The sequence below is a fragment of the Anser brachyrhynchus genome (assembly GCF_964034855.1).
Source record: "Anser brachyrhynchus genome assembly, chromosome: 1".
NCBI lineage: Eukaryota > Metazoa > Chordata > Aves > Anseriformes > Anatidae > Anser > Anser brachyrhynchus.
This window is the reverse complement of record NC_137694.1, coordinates 1,362,849-1,386,046: the sequence shown is the minus strand read 5'-3', so window position 1 is coordinate 1,386,046 and position 23,198 is coordinate 1,362,849. Positions and strand designations below refer to the sequence as shown.

The 23,198-nt window shown below is 47.7% G+C and overlaps 2 protein-coding genes and 1 long non-coding RNA gene across 7 annotated transcripts in view; 1 reads left to right on the top strand and 2 right to left on the bottom strand.

Moving 5' to 3' along the window:
* Positions 1-993, bottom strand: part of NRF1 (nuclear respiratory factor 1) — a 61,852-nt gene extending 60,859 nt beyond the window's left edge. Inside the window, exon 1 of the mRNA XM_080570625.1 lies at positions 814-993. The gene's annotated coding sequence lies outside the window, so the exon portion shown is untranslated. The remainder of the gene's footprint in view (positions 1-813) is intronic.
* LOC308184060 overlaps positions 59-23,198 on the top strand; it is a 28,775-nt gene continuing 5,635 nt past the window's right edge. Inside the window, exons 1-5 of one of the 4 annotated variants that reach the window (XR_013942563.1) lie at positions 59-688; positions 1,599-2,120; positions 9,616-9,752; positions 20,389-22,697; positions 22,816-22,953. This is a non-coding gene — a long non-coding RNA (uncharacterized lncRNA). Of the gene's footprint in view, positions 689-1,232; positions 2,121-9,615; positions 9,753-18,700; positions 19,505-20,388; positions 22,698-22,815; positions 22,954-23,198 lie in introns of those variants that run through there. The other 3 variants (XR_013942562.1, XR_013942564.1, XR_013942565.1) reach the window with 3 other exon arrangements.
* On the bottom strand, positions 9,747-17,942 carry SMKR1 (small lysine rich protein 1). 2 transcript variants are annotated; one of them, XM_080570742.1, is made up of 3 exons: positions 17,851-17,942; positions 17,255-17,312; positions 9,747-14,833 (listed from the first exon to the last, which is right to left on the bottom strand). In XM_080570742.1, the coding sequence occupies exons 2-3, from the start codon at positions 17,255-17,257 to the stop codon at positions 14,630-14,632; spliced, it is 207 nt and encodes a 68-aa protein (XP_080426868.1). In that variant the 5' UTR covers positions 17,258-17,312; positions 17,851-17,942; the 3' UTR covers positions 9,747-14,629. The 2 variants fall into 2 exon arrangements, with proteins under 2 accessions (XP_080426868.1, XP_080426867.1); XM_080570741.1 differs by lacking the exon at positions 17,851-17,942 and adding an exon at positions 17,444-17,758.

Here is a 23,198-nt window from a genome sequence, read left to right as displayed (position 1 = left end):
AATTAAAAGGGGGGGGAAGAGGAGAAAAAAATTAAAAGGGGGGGAAGAGGAGAAAAAATTTAAAAGGGGGGGAAGAGGAGAAAAAATTTAAAAGGTGGAATATTAAAAAAGGAGAAAAAAAGAATATTAAAAAGGGGGGGAAAGGGAAAAAATAAAAAGGGGGAGGAATTAAAAAGGGAGAAAAGAAAATATTAAAAAAGGGGGGGAAAACGGGGGAAAAATAAAAAGGGGAGGGGAAAAGAAAAAAAAATAAAAATGGGGGGAAGAGGGAAAAAACGTAAGGCAATTAGGCGTGAAAAAAATAAAGGGGGGGGGGAATTAACGCGGGGAGAAGTGAGAAGGGGGGAAAAAAGGGGGGGGAAATAACTCGAACGGAGCCCTGAGGTAAAACCCCGGGGGCAGCCGAGACCCGAGGGGGGGGGGGGGGGGGGCCTGCAGGGACCGGGGCCGTGCTCCCGGTGCCCCCCCCCCGGCCCTCAGCGGCCCTGCCCGGTCCCGCGCCTCCCTCTCCGGGCCCGGCACCGGCGCGAGGCCCGGGGGCTCCCCTCAGGCCTCCTGCAGCCCCCCCCGGCGGCCGGGGCGGGCGCCTCCCGTTCCCCGTCGTGGTGCGTGTCGTGTCCCCGTCCCCCCCCCTCCCCCCCCCCCCTTCATCCCGAGGCCTAGCGCGGCCCAAAGCCGTCCCCGTGAGGTGAGGAGCGGGCGCCGGGGGTGGGTGGGGGGGGGGGGTGCCTGGGCCGGCCGGCGGGGGCCCCCGCGTTGCTGCGGCTGCGCCGGGGCTGGAGGAGCTGGGAGATTGCGCGGTAGGACGCTCACCTCAGAGCGGCTGCGCTGCGGCGGGCCTGCGCCGTGGAAGCCCGCGGCGGGTGGAGGCCGGGGAGGGAGGGAGGGAGCGGAGCCGTGGGGGGGGGGACGCCGGCGGGGCTCGCCCTGAGCCGCCGCGATGGCGAGCGGGAGAGGCGGGGAGCGGCGGGCGGCGGCGGCGGCGGCGGCGGGAGGAGGAGGCCGAAGTGGGGGGGGGGGGGGGGGGAGAAGGAGAAAGGAGGGGGGGGGGGAGGAGGGAGTATGGCGTCATAGCCCGGCGCCGCCGCCATGAGGAGGAGGGCGAGGGGCTGGGGAGGGAGGGAGGGAGGTGGCGCCGCCGCCATGTGGGGGAGGTCGGGGGGTGGTGGAGGGGTGAGGGGGGGGGTTTGGGGGGTAAAGGTGGGGAGTGGGGTTGGGGGGGGGGGCGCCATGTTGGGGAGGTCGTGGGGGGGGTGGGGGGCAGGGAGGGGGCGGCGCCATCTTGGGGAGGTCGCCCCGCGCCTCAGGGAGGCGGGCGGGAAAGCCCTGAGGGGGAGCCGGGGTATGGCTGCCCGCGGTGAGGCGGCCCCGGCCATCCCCGTGGCGTTTTGCTGTCAAAAAAACAAAAAAGCACGTTTCGCAACGTTTTGGCCCGCCGCTCGGGCGTCCCTTCCCACCTCCACCACCCCCAAACCCTAGTTCGGTGGTAGGAGAAGCCATATTGCTGAGCTAATCCGGGTTTAAAAATAACGCAAAATAACACGAAGCTGCTCTTTCTGATACATGAGGTCTAACATTTTCTTGTATTGTCACATCAGGGCTCAGAGACCTGTACTGGGACCGCGGCCCTGTCACAGGAAGGTGTCCGCGTTCGAGGGCAGCCTGTGGTTTCAGTGGGAACCTGAAGTGTAAAGCACTTAAAATACAGGAAAAAGGAAAAAATAGCACAAAAAATAGTACAAAATAGTAAAAATAGATACAAGTGTGATTTACAGGAGGGAGTCTTAAGGAGGGACTTCACACTGATGCACCGAAACCGACAAATTGAAGATGTGTTCTCCTCAACTAAAGAATGGCGTGGAAAGTGCAACGTGGACGGGTGCTCAAGAGAAAAGTTAAGCTGGTTTACAGCAGCCTGGAAAGCAAAATATTTTCAGTAATGTTCCTTCCATAAAGATCTTAGATGTATGTTAAGCGCTCCACTAGAGACCTGACAGGTCAAAAATTCAGTAGGCTTTTATATTACAGCAATCATGGTTTTATTTTTGTTGCATATACTTTTTTTTTTTATTTCAGGACGTCAGCCTACCATCTGTGCCTAGTAGAAACCTCTTCCATGGGTATGTCACTGTACTAAAAGTGATATTTTTCTCATTATACTAATATCCACTACTGGAATTTTACAGCTTCCCTTGAAGCATGCAATACCAATCCCTCTAAAATGGAACGTATCTCACATGCCTACCAGCTCACAGCACTCTGCAAATTGTATAAACTGATAGCCAAATACAGAAATAACTTCATCCCATAGGCGGAATGAAGCACAGCCACCAATTTTTCTATTAACAAATGCAATAAAGCAATTGTAAATGGCTTCCTAGGGCAGGAAGTTATGACCGCACTACGACCATCTGAAGATGCAAGAATATGGAAAGCACAGGACGAAAACCTCTCAGAGACGTGCCTCGTCTGCAGAGCCAGCCGAGGCAATTGGCATGCGTGTCAGGTCAGCTCGGGATCGAATGTCCACTCTGCAGTCACACTCCAGTTGTTGCCTCTGCGGTGCCCCTGAGTTTCTCTGGGAGCTCTGCAGCCACGTGCACGCTCTCATAGTGCATTTTTGGGGGAAAAACACCTCTGCTTTTTGCACGAATGCCATCTTAGCCCGTAGACTCAGTTACTCTGAGTTTGGGATGCTCTTGATTTCCATCGTTGGTCTCCCATAGGCACAAAATGTGGATCCAGGCCAAATGATGACTTACACCAGTTGCTGAGGTGAATGTAGCTCTTGCTGCAGAGCCATGTCTTGGCGGTGGCTTGCTGCTCCGTGAAGACAGGGTAATGCCCTGCCGGTGCAGGCAGACGTAGAGGCAGCTGATGCGGACCGTAATAGCTGTGGAATTCCCTTGTGCTAATCAGCAGTTTTGGAACGGGGCCACAAGCACGGAGAGCCGGGACTGTGCCACCCGACAGGCCTGGTGTAACCCGCAGTGGGCTGGAGGGAGGAAGGTCACTTCCCTGTACATCACAGGAAGGTAGAGCCACGTGAGGCACCAAAAAACTTTCGTAATGGTAGGATGACAGAATACTGGAAGGGCTTCCGGAGGCTCTGGAGTCTCCCCTCTTGGAGGTTTTAAGAACAGGTTGGGCAAATGCTGCTCAGGAATGCTGTAGGTAGAGTTGCTCCTGCCTCAGGGAGAGGGATGGCTGACATGACGTCTCAGGGTCCCATCTGGCTGCATATTTCCCTGGCCACGTGTTGCTAATGGGTTTGGAGTGGGCAGATGAACCCGTGGGCTTGTGAAAGTGCACATCTACAAGGCAGTGGCTGTTGGGTGTGCTTGGCTGGGCCTAACACGTGCTCATTTCTTCTCCACCCCTCCCAAAGAGCGCTCACTTACGTGAAGAGAGCAGACAGGACCCAAAGCTCTTGACAGAGAATGGTGTGGACATTCATTTGGGATGCACCAAAAGGGGCCTCGAGAGGCAAATTTTCCCAGTATGAACAAACCGACTCTGCCTCTTTGGAAAACTCAGCATCAGCACGTGTTTCCCCAGGTTCTCGGGGAGATCCTGCAAAGCCCAGGCTGCCTCCTGTCGTAGACCCATAACCCCACAGGATAAGGGTCGGCACAAGGCTAACTGCAAGTACAAATGCACGTTTTGCCAGCAGAAGGGTAGGGAGCTTGGCTCACGCCCCTGTGGGGATGCCAGGGCTGGTCAGGACATGTCACATGCAGCATAGAGGAGAAGGAGGGGAGGAGGTTAGCTGCGTAAAGGCAAATGATGCATGGTGGGAAAAGGGAGTTGTGCCTGCTCAGGTGCTGTGAGGCTGCGGGAGAGACATCAGGGGACTGTACAAGGTGTTTTAGCAATTCACCTTGTCTTTGGCTGGTGAATTCTCGTCCAGAGCAAGAAAACAGATGAGTAACAAGGAAGGATCGCCTAGCAAAGGGTGCATGGGAAAGCGTAAGGGCACTGGGAGTGCCCGTGTCAATTAGCTGCTCCCTTTGTAGGATGGGTGGCTTAGAAGTAGCAGCGTAAGTGGCTTTTGGGCTTTGGCCAGCAGCATCAGGACTGGCCTAAAAGCACCACCAGCCCTGGGTCACAGAGCTGATGTTTTCAGGTGCTGCGGTGGGGTCAATGCACAAATACGAGCCCAAGGTCAGCCTCCAGTGAAGACCAGCTCAATCGACAACATTACTCCCATCAGCTGAGCCCCTGTGGGGAGGAGAAAGACAATTTCTCCAAGAAGTGTTTTGGAGAGACAGGTGTAGCTTTAGGACTTGCTGAACACACCAACGTGCTTGTTTCATGACAGCAGACATTACAATGAACAAGAGCCTGTTATCTCACTGGGTTTATACAGGAAGGTTGGTCTCTGGCGTGCTGGAGATGAAGGAGCTGCACGTGGTTGTGTAGCGGAAGACGTGCTCCTGGCAGCAGCTCTGTTCTGTTTCCTACAAAATGTCCTAGCTGCCTCAGAGTTAAAAAATCTGCTGCTGCCTGCTGGCACTTTCTAGCTGCCTGTGCTTGCAAGCGGTATGAGGAGGAAACCCAGCCACTGTGCATCTTGTATCATCAGGAGAGAAAAAGCGAGATCCGTCTTTTTTCTTGCCTGTGGAGTTTTCATGCATCTTAAGCCCACAGAAGAGAAAAGCAATTGATTCACCCACTGTGCTGTCAACAAACACCCTGATGATTTAGCGGTTTTGTAACTGAGCAGTTTTTAAACATTCACAGTGCAGACTGAGGAGGAAAACTACAGACACAGCTGCGTGGCTTTTTCCTTTTCTCTCTTTTTCAGATTAAAAAAAAAAAAGGATGCAGCCATTGCTTTCCTTTAATATGAGTCTTTGCAACAGTGATTGTTCAGTAATGTGCAATAAAACAGATTTGCACAGCTCATAAAGAGCCAGGCTCGTTTTCATTACCCTAGGGAGAACGTTGATAGGGCAATGTGTTCGTTATAAGTAGCCTTGATTGGGCTCTGGATGCCACAGCTTCCCTGCAGCCAGATTAGGCCAAAGCTGCCTTTGAGTTTTGGGAAGATTCCTTTGAAGAAAAGCTCTGTTAAAGTTCCTAGCCACCGAAATCCACACACAGGTCCAGTCATTCTGGAGAGATACTACCGGTAGGATAGCGGGTTCCTGCAGCATCACCCAGAGCCTGACGGGGCCTTGCAAACACAAGTTTCTGGTCATTCATCTGAATATCCCCTCGGCAGTTTAGATCTTTACACTTAGTTCTTCAGCTTCGTGCTGCGGTATCTAATGACACTCCTCAGATATTTTCAGCTTATTTTCTCTCTTCCTGCTCAAATGTAGTTCGGTGAAAGTTCCGCGTACACCAATCTCTCCATTTTTCTGCACAGAGTATTACAAGCACCTGAACTCCACTTACAGAACAAGGTGGGTAAAAGAGAAGAGTCTGAAGATAACGTGACCAGCCCTGCCAGCTGCTAGAGGGAGGCCAGTTCTTCAGGCTTTTTATTACTTAACATATTTGGTCTTTTTTTCCCAGATTGTCAGTTCTTCCATGAAAAAGACACATCCAGAGCGTTTTTTGTTTATTTCAGGCCAAGTTCCCCAATAGCTATCTCAAGACCAGAGTTTCCAGTGTGGCCCCTCTGGGCTGTTTGGCTGTACCTCTAGCTGTACAGCTTACCCTTTTTTACAACTCTTTGGCATCACCACGCAGAGCCAGCTCACGCTCATAATTTCACCTGTGAAAAACCCTAGAGTGGAAAGCAACCAGGCAGCCAACAGATAATTTCTCCAGATCTGTTTTCTTGGGTGATAATAAATGATTTTAGGACTCTACTGCATAGTTTTTTGAAATTCTCTTGAGATACTTGCCTGGACCAGCAGCGCTCCAGGGCGGCCTCAAGCCTCAGACCATTTCCAGCATTTTCCTCAGATCATTACCAGCAGAAAGGGGATCTGTGCTACGGACTCTCGAGACCTCGATTCTCTCATCAGCAGGGCGAAGGGCTGCATGGTGTGAAGATCTAGAAGGTAACGCAGACTGGGGCCTATGATTCTGCAACAAAACGGGGTCCCAATGGGCAGCAACACAAACCCGCTATGTGACGGGTCTTGGGGTCAGCAGCTTTACTTGTTGTGGTTCCTCTTTCGCAGCATCCAGGAACCAAAAGCAGTCTGGATTTTGGTCTTGCCTTGCAGCAACCTGCCTTTTCACTTCTCATAACTAGTGATTAATTGTTTCTATCCTGCCAGCGCCCAGAGTATTTGGAAATAAAAGCCAGTAATGCTGGCTGAGTGCCATGCTCTCATCTCTATGAAACAGCAGTAATAGTAACAACTATCGAGAGAGACCGGCACGTCAGAACCCACTTATGTATTATGTATAGCCTTTCGGTGCCTTTTTCTTGCAGCTGAGCACCAAACTGCAGTCGATCTTACAGCAGAAATAGTTAATGGAGAGACAAAGATGAGGCACTAAAAAAGGAAGAAACGCGCTGGGAACTTTGTTGGCAGGAAACCTTTTCTCTCCCATCCCCACATGCTGCCTGGAGCTTATTTTTAAATGCATTGATAAAGATTGTCTTTTAATCACTTCTTAGGACAGGGGTAGCCGGATTGTGACTCGAGTATCTAATGTCCGTGCTGAAGCTTGTCCTGCACCAGCACTGCGCTGATGCTGGAGCCCCTGAGAGCCCAGTCCCCAGCTGTGGGACAGAGCCACCGGGGTGGCTGGGGCCAGCATGACCGCGGTGAGCTTGGAGCCCTGCCGCAGGATGGCATCTTGTTAGGCCACCGACATCTTCCTGATGCTGGCTGTGGCATACGGTGCTTCCAAATAACCTGCTGCTCTGATGCCTTTTGTACAGGGCTGCAAGACTGCTCTTTGTGAGGTATTTCCTCAGGTCCGATCTGCTTCTCTTAGGGACATAAATTCCCCAAACAGTCGCTGCAGGCTGATTACACCAAGCTGGATATGTATGAGTTGCTTTTCTTCGTTACTCGAGGTGATTTTGCCTAAACTGCGTAGCAGGCAGGGCGATTTTCCCCTGGCTGGCCTAGCTGTCTGAACACAATTCCACTTGGCTATTATTAGCGAGAGTGAGCAGGGCTGAGTTTACAACTGTGCAGGAGTGATAAGCTCAAGACGACTGCACTTCCTCTCCAAGGAGCTGTCTAGCTCTGCTCGACTCCTCCGCGTCTGAGACGCCGCCGTCCTCAACTCGGGAGGTATTTTTGTACTCGGAGAAGGGATGCCCAAAAGGCGCAGGCCAGGTGGGTTCCTTTTAATTGGAAGGCTAGACTGCATCTCTGACGTGATTTTACCCTCTTCATCCACGCCGCTAGAGTCACTGAAGGTCTCAGGTTTTCTGATACTCGTTTTTATGGCCTTCAGCCCAAATTCCTTAGGGTCTCTAAGCTGTGGCCATATTGGTTTCCCTGGAATCTTCGTTTTGTAAAGAACGTACATTTCTGTATCCACACTAAACCTCAATTTGCTTTTCCAGTAGAATCTTACGCATCGCAGAGAGTGGGATCTGTCTCACTAGATGTGGGTTCCTGTATCTAAACAGGACTCCCCGGGCTGCTGTAAGTCTCTGTGTACGTAGAGTCAGAAGAATCACATCCTGAGATCCTCTTACCGTATGAACTAGATAATCTAGATGACTAGTCCAAACTTTGATGCAGATATTTGGATTTAGGGGAGATTAATCCCATGACTCTCAGTTTTACGACTCCCATATAGCAACATGCGAGGAGAAAAACTGTGTCAGAGGTGCTAATTGTCACCTTGTGCTGACGAAGCAGTAGCATTGGGAAGCACTGAGGAAAACAAGAATAACAGGTTTAAAAAATGTGACATTGGAATGAAAGGCAAAAAGTGGTGCACTTTTTTGTCGTAAAGAGATGAAACGAAGGAATTCAAAGGGAAGGGAGACATAGCAATCCTCACTTCACAAAAGATCACTGTGAAGACAATGTGGGTTATGACTGCTGGTGGGCTCAGGACGAGCACAGCCCTGACACGTGTAGGCATGGGAACGGCCCTGGAGCTGCGCGAGTGCTGGATGACCCTGGGCACTCGCTCTTGCAGCCCTGCCAACACTCCGGTTCTACAATTCAGCGATTTCCTTCATTCCCTGACAATTAGGAAGCATTTTGAGAAGCACTGAGCAGCTCATCGCAGACACCCCGAGGAGGTCACAAGTCTGAAATGTCACAAACTATTAGAACTAATTCTGTCTCCTCTTCCAAGGAAGCATGCAGTGCCAGACCTTTTAAGAGCTGTCAAAGCATTGCGACAGGCCCTAACTGCGGGTCCAGGGAAGAACAGCAAAGTCTCAACTGCCAGTGTAGGAGCTCGAAATGCTTCGTATTTATTCTGCTACCTGCTTGCTGGTGATGGCAACAGAAATGATGGAAGCTGCGTGCATAAGGCCACGGAGAAGTATAAAGAATCAAAGCACCTCACTTCTAAGAAAGCAGAGCTTGGACAGTTCCCAGAGGGCAAGCTGTAATTACCAGGTACTCCCAAAATATATCTCTTCAGAAGGTGCAAAAATTCCTGGATTAAATATCTCAGGAGACAAACTAATACGTGACAGAAGAAGGACTCTTGCTTCCATGACCATTTCTGGTCACATCGTTCAGATGAGTTAGACACCACAGAAAGCTCAAGGGTTTTTACCGGAATAAAGCAAAGAGCCTCATACTTAGAAAGGTCTAATATACCCCAGCAGAAAACGTCTGTTTAGGCACTGCTTACCTTAAAGATCTGAAGTACGAGGTAAGATTACACAAAATTAAGGTCACTAAGGAGGCAATACTATCAACACTATTAGTAGACACAGTGATTTCATGAGGGTTGGCATTTTGTTCCTTTCATTTCTTCAAGCATCAGACTGTTGCCAACAAGCAGATTGCAAGTCACGTCAGAAGCTTTAAGCCAAGCGTAACTCTCCTTATGAAGCTCTCGTACAAAGCAACTCGTGGCAAGATAATTCTCTTTCCATAGAAAGGTCACGCTAAGAAAGATAGGAACATGACATCATTCATCTACACCACTTGTGATCCAGTCTTCACTTCTGCTGTCTCAAGGGCTGAATAAAATCTGATAACAGCCCAGTGAAACTCTACAGATAACCCCAGCAGGTCCTTCCCCTTCTCTGATGAGAAAATCCATCTTACGCATAGAAAGCTTTCCCACTTGCTCCTCCACAACAATCTGTAGTGAAGGATACATTAAATCAAGCAAGGGAAACCCCCAGAATCCTCAAACAGCACACAACAGGAATTCTCTCCGTATGTAAGCATGACAGTTTCAAGAAGATTGGCCAACCTTCGTAACATTTTGAACTGCCATTGAAAGAAATCCGTGGAAGCTATCACAGACAACATTTTGTGTAAACAAGAAGGGCCCCAGATCATTCCTGGAATGCAGTGAGCAATCCAAACAGCTGTAACTGTGTATTCAACATGCAAGTGCTACATCAGGCAGTGTCTGATAGTACTACATCCATCAGATCCGACAGAGATTTGGGCAGAGTTATTCTGCAAACATTTTTTTTTCAGACCAAGAAAGGTAAAGAAACTCACGCAGAGCTTTTGTTTTGTTTTGTTTTGTTTTCAGGAATGAAATACTTCACCAAATGAGCTCTTTGCCATGAATGTGGAAAAGAACTGTCAGACTTTCTGGTGCAGACATGGTCCTGTCTCGTATGTCTGCTCAGGCAGAGATATACCTGTGCTATAGACATGCAAAGCGAGGTGAGATGACCCATATTTAAAGTCTTATATTTAAAACTCACAAAAACAACCAACCAAACAAAAAACATCTGCAGTAATTATTGTAACTAATTGCTTACAACTTTAATGCAAGCATCAGTTTTGCAGCTTGTGATTTAACATCTCAGCGTGCATGGAGAACTCTTCCCCAGTTGGCTTTTTGTACTTCCCGGAACAGGCTCTTCCTATTACATGCTGTAGAAAAAGTACCCCCAAGAGATGCGTGACCTATTTGAACCACCCCGAATAAGACTTTTTTGAAGCTAAATGTAATTTTCAACGTGCACTAAGCAGCATTAAGTATTTTTGCTTTCTTCATATAATCCAGGTACTCCATTCTACCTACAAACATTAAAAAAGGGCTTCCTTTTAGCTTGTAGGAGCACTTGGCCTATCACCTGCAGTTTCAGCTATTAAAAATATTCTGACATTCACTAGTAATTACAGGTGAACCTTTAAAGAATTTGGTTCAAGCATTTTCACCAAAGAGCAAACCGCTCCATTCATGACATACAATCACCAGCATCCCAAGGAAGCCATTGTAGCCATGTGCTGCATGAAGCATTTTCATCATATTTCTTAGCCATTTCTCTCTTTTAGTGCCAATTACAGCTAGAAGACGACCGGGAGACATGCTGACACAAAGGCATTTTTTGCATAAAAAAAGATTTCACACTCAGTTTATTCTAGCTTAGTCCCGAATATATCAGACTGAAAGAGTAAATAAAAAAAATCCCTTTGGTTATGTTTCTCCTGTAGTCATATCGCAATAACCTAGAAGGAACACTGCCGACTTAAAGGACTGTATTTTACTTTAAAAGAATAACAAAATTATGTGCAGCCTAAACCAAAAAAAAAAAAAGAGAAAAAAGCTATTTTCTCCCTCAGATTCTCTCATAACTAATCTATGGTCTGAGGCTATCAGGGGTGGCGAGACCTCATAAGCTTCCTCTAAGAGGATCATCAAAAACATCTCCAAGAAGCAGGACTCCTGAATTCATGGAATACCTCCAGGAAACTACCAGTGACTGGGTAGCACTAGGATGCAACAAAAACATCTCGGCATCTGGAATGGAAGGCCTCGATACTCGCCAGTGTCACGGTACCCAGACCACGTCTCAGAGAGCACCCACCTCTGCAAGTTCTCACCTTTTGTTCCTTCCAGTCTTGTGCGACAATTATGAGCAAAAGAAAAAAAGGCACAAGCTTTTCCCAACCTAAGGTGAGAGGCTTAGAAAAAAAGACATTAAAATTCAATGAGGTTTTTTGTTTCTGAGGAACATCTGAAATGGCAGTGGAAGACTAGGAAAAATGGGCAAATGAGACAGGAGTTAACCTACCAAAAACATTCTTTTATTTATTTCTGCTGACACTATTCAGTGCCAACATCTAATATATATATTGGGCAAAAGCTTTGTTTTGTTTTGTTTTTAAATTCACCATAGTAACCTTTTCATTATGGAGATAGCATTTATGACCAAAAGGTCCTCAGCTATCCTCCCCTGCAGCTGGGAAGTAACAGCCAGGGCATATCTTAAAAAGCAAAATGAGACAAAAGGGCGCATGCCACTTCTGAAGCTTTTCTTATGTATCCTGAAGATCCACAATGCTTTTCTTAATGTGAAAACAACATGCTAGGAAATACCAGGCAATACAGAAGCAGTGACTGAAGGATGTTCTAATACCAAGTGTGGTGAATCATGTCTTTTTTTTTTTTAACTGCTATATAAATAGCCATCACTCACTCTGCACAACAACAGCCCTGTGGCCCTCCTTCCCCCCCCGTACCCCACCCACAAACACGTACGTCAGCACCCAGTGTATTTTTAACAGCCTGGTTTCGGTATACAACTTCCTCCAGGAAACGTTAATACACTCAAAGCAGCACGCTGCACGACTGCTAAGTAACAGCAGCACGAAGGAAGCCCTACTTCCAGAAAAATGTCCTTCTGCAAGATGCCGCACGCAGTGCTGCAAAGTTCCCTCGCACCGTGCCCCTAAAGCGAAGGGCCCCTCCAGCGTCCAGGTTCCCCTCAGAAGATTCTCTGGGGATTTGAGCAGAATTGGCTTTATTCGCCTTAAACTCAGCTTATAAACTCTGCACTCCGGCGGGAAGAAAAGCCTGCCACAGAATCGAGCTCTTACACACTGTGATACAACAGAAGTATCTGTGTCATCCAGCAGCAACAGACTGCCTGTGAAGTCACGTCCACTTGAGCCAGGCTGTCCCTTAGAAGCTGGCAGCAGTCTGCAGCACTCTGAAGCAACGTATTCAAACAGAGAATCAACCCATTTGAAGTCCAAACTTTTCTTTTGAGGTGTCCGTTGGCTTTCATTAACCAACAGGGAGCCTGGATTGCATGCAAAATTGAGATGGATCCAGGCGTGAGAGAGGGAAAAGGGAAAAAAGAAGAAAAAGCGTTTATTTTTCAGCTTGGGATGGTTGGAAGGGTTTTCCGTCTGCTGCCAGAGAAATGAATAGCAACTTTTCAGATATACTAGAAAGCAGAGTCTTTGTCCTTTGCACTTCGCTGGTCACCATCTGCCGTGCTCAACTGCACCACACAAAAAGCAGATTTTTGTGTTTTTAAAGAGAAAACGTATAATGATATTTCACTATTTGTTCCAGTCATTTTTGCAAACTAAAACTTTGATCCGGAGTCTTGAAATCACCGTAGCTCCAGTCTACCATGGCTGTAAAAAAAAAAGGCTTTGCTTACTTTTAGCAGTCGTACCAGATCAGATCCGTCTCGAGCGGCGTGCTGCCTGCCGCCCTGGTCAGGTACCAGCTGCTTCAGAGGAACCCGCGCACGGTGCTGCCATAGGTAGTTGTGGAGGAAGTTGCCCAGAAGGAAGTTATTTTCCTAAATGCCTGCCCTGCATGTGATTGCTGTTAAACTGGGTTCTTCATTTTGGCAGGAGCTTGTACTGCTCTTCAGCTTCTCCTCCTGCAAACTGAGCCCGTAGCAGAAGCAGAGAAACATTGACAGTGGTGGGCTGCCCCACGGTGTTAAGGAGTTCCTTCCTCGGTGTGCGGAAACACCCGTCCCTTAAAAGCTCTGTGTAGCAAGTATATCACAAAAAGAGGGAACGATTTTATTTTTAACCGTTTAGCTTGAAATGCTAAGTACAGAGAGAGCAAATTTCGGTCCTCACTTGCTTTGGGACACTGTTACTAGGAGGAAATAGTTGCAACTAGATGCTGTGACCAGACTTCCTGGTGGGCGATGGGGAAGCAAGAATATGAGTAAACGCTGAGGAAGACACATCTATGAACAGAGCAAACTGGCACTGCTAACCACATCTCTGACTCAGCAGAACATGCCAGCTACAGGCTAATCGGCAAGGAAACAGGATCCCCACCAGGATTTTCTTGACATGTAGATGAAAGAAATTTGGTGGAGTACTGCAGTAGCCTATATAATAGTATATATAATAGTAGCTGGCCTGCAAGCACCACCACACAACTATGATTTTATCGAGATCTCTTCATGGAGGGAAAAATTTTAAGCTGGAGAAATAGCATGAGGCTTTACAGGCCTTTGCCAGTTTGGGTCAATCACGCTGTAACTGGTTGTTCTGCTGCCCGTAACACCAAGCTACCTGGAAGTCAGAAGGGTGCTGCGCCTCCCCTTGCAGTTAAGTCAGTGAGAAACGGCCTCGAGGTGACTCCTCCAGGGCTGGCTCACTGCTCTGCCAGCTCAGCACCCGCAGACAAATGTTCAGCCCCAAGAAACCAACTGCAATGCTGCCGTGACACTTCCTGTGCGCCTCACGGCGCCGCTCGGTGTAGAGAGCAGTCTTACACGCTCCCAGGCACCGTGTATCCGAGCGCCCTGGAACATCTCCCCTTGCAGTAACTCTAGCAGATTCTCTTTTCCTGGATTCCAAGATTCCAGCCGTTTTGCATTCCTTCCCATCTCTGCACAGCCTGCACCAGTTCTGGACACATCCTCTCCTGTCCCGGGCACTCCACTGCGTCCTTCCAGTCGGTGTGCTGTAAGAATCCGTGGGACATACGGATTCGTTCAACATGCTGCTTTGCAACTTAGCAAGGGCTGCATTAAACTGACGTGGAAACGGAGCGAAGCAGCTCTGAACTGTAACACAAAGCTTGTGGTTTCCAGCCAGGATGTTTGGGCCACGAGTGGTTACCGTAAGGGGCAACCTGGCAGGGGAGCGCACCGTCACCTCTAACTGTAATGCAACATCACTGATAACACCCGAGCTGGATCTCCAGGTTCTCGCTACAGCCAAAGGAGCGCTGGCGGTGCGTTCACCGGAGCTCCAAGCACTGCTCATCTGAGCAAACGTACCCATTTCCTTCAGAGCGAGGTGAATCACGCAGATACACAGACTGCATCGCGTAGCTCTCCGCTGACCCAGAAAGGGAGCGCTGGGTGACTCTCAGAGCAGCTGATGTTGTAGAAATATTTAACGCTGTTGATCTTACTGCGGTATCCACTGTCGGAGCTCGTTTCCACCAGCACTGGTTGAAAGAGCTGGGGGTGCTCCGTCACTAAATGCAGAACGTACTGGGGAGCACTTCCCACCTGTGGGGCAAAAAAAAAAACAACCCAGCACAAACCCTTCAGACTGCTGAGGCACAACATTTTATTCCACACAGAACCGGAGGGCTGAGGGCCACGGCTGAAGTCACAGTGGCACAGACGTCACTCACCACTTGTCACCCTGTGCTTGAGCTACGTACGAGTGTCTTTGTACGGACACAGCAGTGGTTATGGCAACACGTTTGAGCTAACTACTGGAGGCGTCACTACGAGTCTAATACTCAAAAAATATTCTTCTTCACCGGGGAGCTGGGTTTTCATTGTGTACTTTGCTTCCCAGCCACCCGGTTACTTTCGTTTCTTCCCTTTCTTTTTGGGGGAGCCAGGCCAGGGAAAGCCCCGCAACTCCAGGCAGGCGGGGGCGTTGTGGCAGATGTAGTAGGCGTTGAGCATGGCAGCTGGGCTGAGGATATCCACGTCTTTCACCGCCTTCTTCCCTTTCTTTTTGGAGCTTTTGCCTTTGGCACGCTTGGGTTTACTGCTTTTACCTGCCTGCAGAGAGAAAATGACCACAAAAACACACAGTTAGCTCTGTGTCTGGATCGTTTCGCTTCTGGGTAGAGGATCGAAGACATCCTGAACAGCTTCACTGCATCACGGTCCTGGCCTGCAGTATTAGCTCAGAGCCTCTCACCAGACTCCTGTGCTTTGTGGTGATTTTATATATGGACTACCAAGCGTTAATACACTTCCACCAAATCCATATTTGCTCTATAGCCTGTAAGGATCTTTCAAGTCATCAGACAGGGATGATTAGTGTTCCGCTGTGCTTCTGCCTGGCTAAAAAAGGGTTGTGCATAATGGAAATCAAACATTCAATTGATTTTTTAATTAATGCATTATGATACAGCCCTAAACGAAGCCTGTGTTGTGTTTCCATCCAACACTGCGCGTCTGGTTGTGCCTCCGGACGATGAACTGGGAAAGCAGGCCTCTCTGCTACAGCCGTGGCCTCTGCAAGGCACCGTGACACAGCCGCTCCTCTACCACTGGTGGTAACACAAACCTAAACAGAAGCTCTGCCACTCCCTGTGTACGAAGCGGGGTTGCCAACACTCATCCAGGCCCTGGAGCGGGCCAAAGACTCCCGTTAACTCCGCCTGAGCAGTGCTGGTGCCTGAACACCCAGCCTCGTGCCTCCGAGAGGGATTTGCCAGCCTCTGATTCCCTCCCGGGATTATTTTCTCACCCACCCTGGGCACTCCTCGCAGGAAGCCTGCAGCGTGTGTGCGTGGAAGATGCTGCCTCCAGGCACTGAGCAACAGAAAGCAGCCTGGGGACCCGGAGGGATCTCTCCTTGCTGCTGTGTGGGCAGGAAGACGGTGATGGCAACACGAAGCCACAAGGTGGGCAGCGTCCCGGGAGTGCCGAGGACAGAGCAAGAGCTAGTCCCAGAGAAAAGGCCGGACAGGAATATTTGCACATCACGAGTGACTGAAAGTATTCGACCCCCGGTCTGACGCCAAGAGCACTTTTAGTACACACCGAGTCACCTTCTGCATCTGCCCACCCATTTCTGTTATTTGACTAGTTTTGCATACCACTAATTAACAGTTCTGTGCGATTCATTCAGAATAAAACGGATAGGTGCAAAGGCCGTATGTAACTATCAGCCAGGCACAAACTAGGCGAAGGCAGTACGTGTAGCATATTTTTCCAGGGAATGAGAACTCTGGGGTACGATCTTCAGTCAGCCAAGAGCACAACGTGAACGAATGCGGGCAAGTAAATAGAAAAAAAAAATAGAAATCAAGAGGTCCATACAAAACACACCACTACGCACAAGAGAAACAAAAAAGACAGACCAGCAGAAAATACAGAGCGAAAGCTGCAGATGCTGGTGGCATTGTTCCTAAAGTTTCAGTCATGCAGACTGCAAACTACTTGAACCCAGACATGCATCAGAGAGGGCGACAAGCCTTTCATACAGACCTTAATTGGACAGAATTTGTTGAATACTTTATGTGCTGGAATGTGTACACTTCAGAGTGGATGCTTACATCAGATTTTTCAGCCAGCCTCCTGAACCACGCTCCCAGTTTGTGCTCCCAGCAGGGTCATGGGCAGATTTTGTGAGCGTTAATTAGGTTCCTGGTCAGAATCTGGCCTGTAGCTGATCTTTCAAAATAAAAAAGGTGCTTACAGGTAAGGCGAAGCTGTCGTAATAAGTCTGCAGTGAGAAGCAGGGAATGTCTTTGGTCTAAAGCTGACTCACTGCTCCTGCTGTCTCTCTGCAACAGACACCTCTGACCTCAGGGCTTTGAATGTCAGCAGTCAGTCATTGTCAGCAACTGTCTTTTCTGTCTCTTATTAAATGTGGTGGCATCGGTAAGCTGCAGTCAGCTCACGCGCTCCAGCACAGCCTAGAGAAGGGGTTCCCAAAACGTGGGAAGCTAACAAGCTCCTCCAGCACAGCATCACAAACGCTGTCAGAAGTCACACCTCGTGCATACACACGCACATAAGGCAGTGCCGGAGCCAACACACAGCATACCAGCCAACAGTCCCGGAATTTCTTATGGATTTATCAGGCAATCAGTTGAACAGAGTGCAAAGTTGAACAGAGTGCAGCTCTTTTTTGGCAGTTAGAGGCAGGACTGAAGCAGATCAGAGTTCCTAACTCTTCAAAAAACCACCAGGATATCTGCATTTGTGTGGTGTTTTCATTCACCCACAAGGAATTGGATTTGGGGCTTTCTAAGATGCCTACAGAATTTTACAGCCTATGGTCTGTAAACAGCGAGAACAGCAAGAAAAATCTAAAAACCAGAATGTGTGGCTTACCTGCACACAACATGAAAGTGTGCAGGTCAGGTTACGCCCTGCAGTTGTGGAATGGAGCCTTTTGGCTATTAACGCCCCTTCCTTAAAATGTGGAATCAACACATATCGAAAGAATCAAACCTGCATTACCATGGTTAAGTCCTTTCAGTGAGCTGGGAGACTCCACGCTAAGCCCTGAAGACGGTCCCTGCAACACACAATCACGTAGCGAGTTACACGGTGTGCAACAATTTAGTATTATTTGCCCTAAACTTTAGTTAGAGGATAAAGGAAGTGGGAAAATAGGTCCTTGGAAAGCCAGGTCCCGGGGTGCCATACCTAAAAGCACAGCACCACCAGTGAGGTAACTCTGAGCTCTGCCAGGGTCCAGGACTCGGAGATTCCCTGTACAGACTTTGTGATCTCCTCTAGCAGAACGTGCTTGGCCAGGGAGGAGGAAAGGAGAGGAGGAAAGAGCAGAGCAGAGCTTGGGCCACAGCCCCCAGTGGCTCCACAGCGAGACCCTAGTAGTAGGCAGCGCTAGGGTAGCCCAGGGCAGGATCCCACCGCCTCCCTCCTCAGCTCCCAAAGCCTTCCTGTCCCCTTTTCCACACGTGAAAAAAAAAAATAGAAGAAATATAAAATTTCATTAAAAATTTTCCACAGCTTCTTCCCGGCCCCCAGTAACGCGGCGATCCGGCGCTACCCTCAGCCCACCGCACCCCCACGCCCTGCCTGCGGCGGACCCCAAGCGCTGAACGGGTCCGGATCCCAGTCCCGATCCCAATCCCGATCCCGGTCCCGGTTCTGATCCCGGTCCCGGTCCCGGCCCCCCCCGTCCGCAGCTGCCCCGTTGCCATGACGCCCGCCCCCCCCACCTGTCCCCCTGCGCATGCGCAGCGGAGGGCGGCGAGGCCCAACCCGCCGCCACCGACCGTTGGGGCGGCAACGGCCGCCTCAGGAAAAGGGCGGGAAAGAGCTCCCCGCGCTGAGGGGAACGAAACGGCCCGCGGAAGGGCGCTGGAAGAATAAATACATTTTTTTTTTTAAAAAAGTACCGCAATAGTTTTTGTTTTAGAGAAAGAAAACGCGTTTTTTTTTCAAAGGTTGTGGGAAAAATCGGGGTTTCACAGAGTATTAAGTGAGCTTTTGTGTATTTGGGGGCAGAAAGCCTTGGGTTGGGGTATTTGTGGGCAAAAACACAAAATTGCGTTGGGGTATCCCTGGCCTCAGCTTCTGGGCTGTGCTGGAGGAGGCGCAGCTCGCACCTCTATGGTCTGCACAATCGTGGGGTGTGCTCTTAGTTAAACCGGTGTCACGTACCACAGAAACATTTTTAAAAACAACTTCTGATCTGGGCTGAGTTGAGAACCACAGCGTCAGAGAGCGGGCATCAAACAGAGCTTGGATGTTTTCTGAAAAATCCCTTAAAGTGATAAAAATAAAGCTGATATCCAAGGTATAAGTGAAGCCACATGAAGTTGAGGTGTCACAGGGAGGAGCAGGCAGCTGAAGGGACGATTTTGGTGCCCTGCACCTTTTTTATTTTTTCATTTTTTATTTTATTTTTTTTTCACAGCCAGGGTACTACTCACAAATACTGTTTTTGTTAAATGCTGTGGAGAGGTTGCGAGGCGGGTTTCTGTTCCACATCCCTCAGCACCAGGCTTTCGCTGCTGTGCGCTCCCATCTGCAAAGTGACAGGAGTCCAAAGCAAAAAGTGCAAAAAGTGGAAAGTATCAGGAGCTGAATCACCTTATAAAAATAAATAAATAAATAAATAAAATTTAAAACAAATAAAAAGCTCGTAATCATTCTATCGCCAAACCCCAACACTTTGATGAGTCTGCCTAGAACCCGGTTCCATTTTTCTCTCAGATATTAGCCTCTTGGAATCTGCTTTCTTGTCCATAAGCCTGTAGAATGCACTTTATCATATTTTCAAACTTGTCTTCAGGTAGGAGCTTGGAATTTAGTGCAGTTTCCTAAGGAAAAGGGGCTTGTACTACCACACGGGTTGCCTGCCCTCCCCTGTGCCATAACTTTCAAACCAGCTCTAACCGAGTTTGACACAAAGCCAAGAGTTCAAATATATTAATTTCCTATGAGTTTCATGAAAATTGTCAGCTGTGCCGAGCGTGGGAGACAGACACTATTAATATCTCGGCTGAGGAAATGTCAGCACAGCTCAGCCCTTCTCTAGTCTGTTTGGCAGCAGCATGTGCTGTTCCTGCAGTGGGGAGGACGAAATGGTATTTAAGGGCAACGGGACGTGAACCTGTAGGAAGACAGCTTTGTTTCAGAATAATTTCAACATAAAAAAAAAAAAAAGGATTCCCTTAATTTTCGGAGCTGGAAGCTACAAAATAAATTTCAAATGACAGGCATTTTAATGCAATGGTACGTACTGCAGACCTATGTGTATTTTTTAAAAGCTTTTTTTTTTTTTAAATAGAAATGAATTTATTTTATTTATCAGATATAATAGCCGTCCAGCCTTTGTTTTCTCCCTTAGTATGATAATTGTATATATTACAGTGTACTAAATACAAACATTTAAGTAAATCAGCATTGGAAAGGATTGTCGGTAGAAGAAACAATTCTGATTTACAGAGATGCCCTACCATCTTTCCTGCCCTTCCCCTCTTCCTGGCAGCTACAGCTATTGTTGGATTTATTGCAAACATAAATTTCCGTCTCATGTAATTATAATGATTAATCTGCATTCAGTTACTGCTTTGGATGCTGGTAAGTGATGTGGTTAGAAGGTATGCAGACTCTGTAAAGAAGCATTTTAATACTGATACAAGGGGGGATATACTTGGTTAGGAATGTAGAAGTTCAAGGGGGAACTGGCCAGCTCTACTGGAGGAAGTGTTTGCAGGGAGAGTATCTCAGTCAGGTATGCTGAAAATAGGAGGAGATACGGAGAGTGAGCCAGACCTGTGACCTACTAGGTTAAAGCATGGATTAATAAAGAATGACGGATCTCCCAAAAGTGAAAGCAAAAGAAGAGATGAGAACAATAAGGAGAGCAGGAGTCGGTCCGATACATTAAGAGAAGTAAATGTATCAGTGAAAGAAAGGAATAATGTGGTAGGGAGGAAATTTTTGCAGGAAAATATTTACCTGCATGTGGACTAGATATCAAAAGAGGGCAAAGTGACAGGAATGAGTGCGACTGATAGGCTGCAGCAAAACGTACCTGGTGATGACTAGAGGAAGTCAAAGAGCAAAGGCACAGCTCAGCAAAACACTGGTCTAATGATTATCTCTTTTATCAGGAGGGAAAGTTGAGCCAGGAGTGCAGGCCCAGTGGAGAAGTGAGACCAGGAAACTTTGGAAATAACAACTGGGTCATCACCCGACACCACGGCTGCCATGAAGCCCGGAGAGAGCAAGGTGCTGCTGAGGAGGACAATCTGAAAGGCACTTTTGAAACACGGAATATAAACCATCAGACTTACTTGCCTTGAGGAGGAAGGGACTGAGTTAATGGAAAACAGAAGCTTGTCTTTCTGAAGTAATGTTAGTAATAAAGCGTTTGTGATCAGCTGACTGTCATTACCACAAATATGATGCGGTACCTCTCTCTGAAGCGAGTGGAAATACTTCTCTGTTGTAATCTGGACATGTTACATGCTTCCAAGTATACGTGATAAGACACGCAGCCTAGAAACATACATCTCCGATTCTTTTACTTCTCATGGATATTTTATTTGCTCTAGAAAATACTAGCCTTTTCCCTTTCATAACTGCTTTCTGCTGCCATGAGTGGGATGCAGGTTTTGTTGCACAGGAGAAAGTGCTATTGGAAGGGAATTGCTTTCTGATCAGTGGGGAGTATCAGACTTCACCGAGGCTAATGAGCACGTTACCTCCCTTCTATTCAGACGAAATGATGGAGCAGCTGAACTTCTTTGTCTTCAGCTGCAAAGGAAAATGGGGGATCCTGTTACCCTGTATCATAGACCAAGCTTGTCAGGGCCATGTAGAAGACGAATTGTGGACTAAAGAGGTTCCTTGCCATTTGAAAAGGAACAAGGCCTTAGGCTTTGGTTGGTCTGGGTGCATCCGTGGCTGTTTTTTTTCAGTGGCTGTGTACTAATGCAGCTCCCACATTCTTCGTCGTGCTGCTTATTTCTCTCCCATTCCTGCCTCTTAACAGGCCACAGGCAGTGGAATTGGTCAGCTTTCTGAGATGCAAATAGCCCTGCAAGAAGAACTTTCACTGCTGGGGAAAATCTCAGGGGAATCCTGGTACCTGATCAGAAGGAGCCAAAAAGGACAGAGAAAGAAGCAAAAGAACAAGAGAAAATAGGAAAAGGGTCAGAAACATGGCTCAGAAATACTGTCTGTAGACTTTCTAAGTAAAACACTTTTGAATAAAGCTTGGGATAAATAAAAAAAATGATGAACGAATAATGAAAAAATAACAAAAAAATATTTTTGCTATGTTCACGGAAAAATGATTTTATGTAATTTTCTAATCAACAAACCACATGGCATAAAAGAAGTGATCGTAATTATACCCATTGTCTCCTTTTAGCAAAAGCAATTGTCAAGATAACACATTTTACTATTAAGGGTAAAATGAAGTACCAGCAATGACAAGTGTGTCAGAAATTAGATCAAGCGTACAAAAATTAGCCTGCGCAGTCAACTTGTTTTTTGTAAAGATACTTGGAGCTGGCTACAAAGCAAGCTGCTCTTTACAAATGCAAGGGTTTTGATAAATAATTAAGGGAGGTTCCTGCAAACTAGGAGTATAATAAACCTGGCCTCATAAAGACACCGCTGTAGTTACAAATTGATAAATAAAGAGTGCAGCTGTTAGGTCAGGACATCTCACTATCATTATTTTTACAGAAATATTCAGATAAGAAGAAGGAGGGCTATTAGGGTATGGTCCTTTTCACAGAGAGAGTGGAAAATTTACACAGGGGACCGCATCCAACTAGAGAATCAAATGACTGCTGAGACTTAGTGGGAAGAACATACTGCCTTATGTTCTGTATGCCAACAAGTTGATAATATCTTTCTCTTTTTTTTTTAAACAAGCTGTCCTATGTCATGGAATTACTGAAACCCAGTGTCACACCGGCGTGCATCCCTTCCCTTCAGCCCCTCTCCCCTGTCCTTTCCCAGCACTGACCCCAGCTCTTCTTTTAGGACTGGGCAGCTGGTCCCTGCTGAACCGAATGAGAAACGGCTGAGCTGCCCCGCTTTGCCTCGGCTGGGGCATTAATAGGGTCTATCCCTCCACTCAGATGCTCCCTTTCACAACTCTTATGAGAACACAACATCTTGGAGGCCTTTTATCCTTTACTCAAATTTGCAAGGGATCAGTTAACCAGCTCAAAAGTTGCTTATAGAGCACTGAGAGACCAGGAGTGCAATTGCCGGTGCCTTTTATCCCTAGGAAATGAGGCTAAAATTAGGAACAGAAGAATCTTAAGGTACTGAAGATACTGACTTAGCAGCAGCAAAGCTTTCTGCAACCACCTGTAGGCTGAAAAAAAGCTCTGCAGACGCAGTTTCAACAGAAACTGAGCATATGCAACCGTTCCTGGAATCAGGAGTAATGTTTGGGGTAAGATAAGATACGGCTCCTTCAGCTGTACAGAAACCATTAGAAAACTATATTCTAGAACTTTTCTTTCCTATGTATCAGAATGATTATCCCATAATTGCTGCCTTCTGACTCTTAGGTTTTTAGGGAGAAGAAAATGCTCACTGTGAAGCAAAGACGTTTTAAGCTGCTACCAGCTTGCGGTTTGAGAATTCGTAGCAGGATGGAGACTTTTCTCGTACCGCTGGAGGAGCAGCAGCTCAGGCTGTCAGAGACGGTAAGGGAGTTTTCTAGAGGAGTCTCAGTGAATACACTGCTCGAATGTGTCTAGGGAAAGCCTTGGCATTATTACCTTGACTTGCATCTGTTTGTAACTAGAATAAACTTATTAAAATATAGGTTCCTCTGTTCCTGTCAAAATGGCATTTCAGCTGCACGGCTGCTTTGCAGCGTGCTGTGCGGTCTGTAGGGAGACCAGCAGCGTTTATCAGCCCGAACTGACACCCACATTGCCCCTCTTTC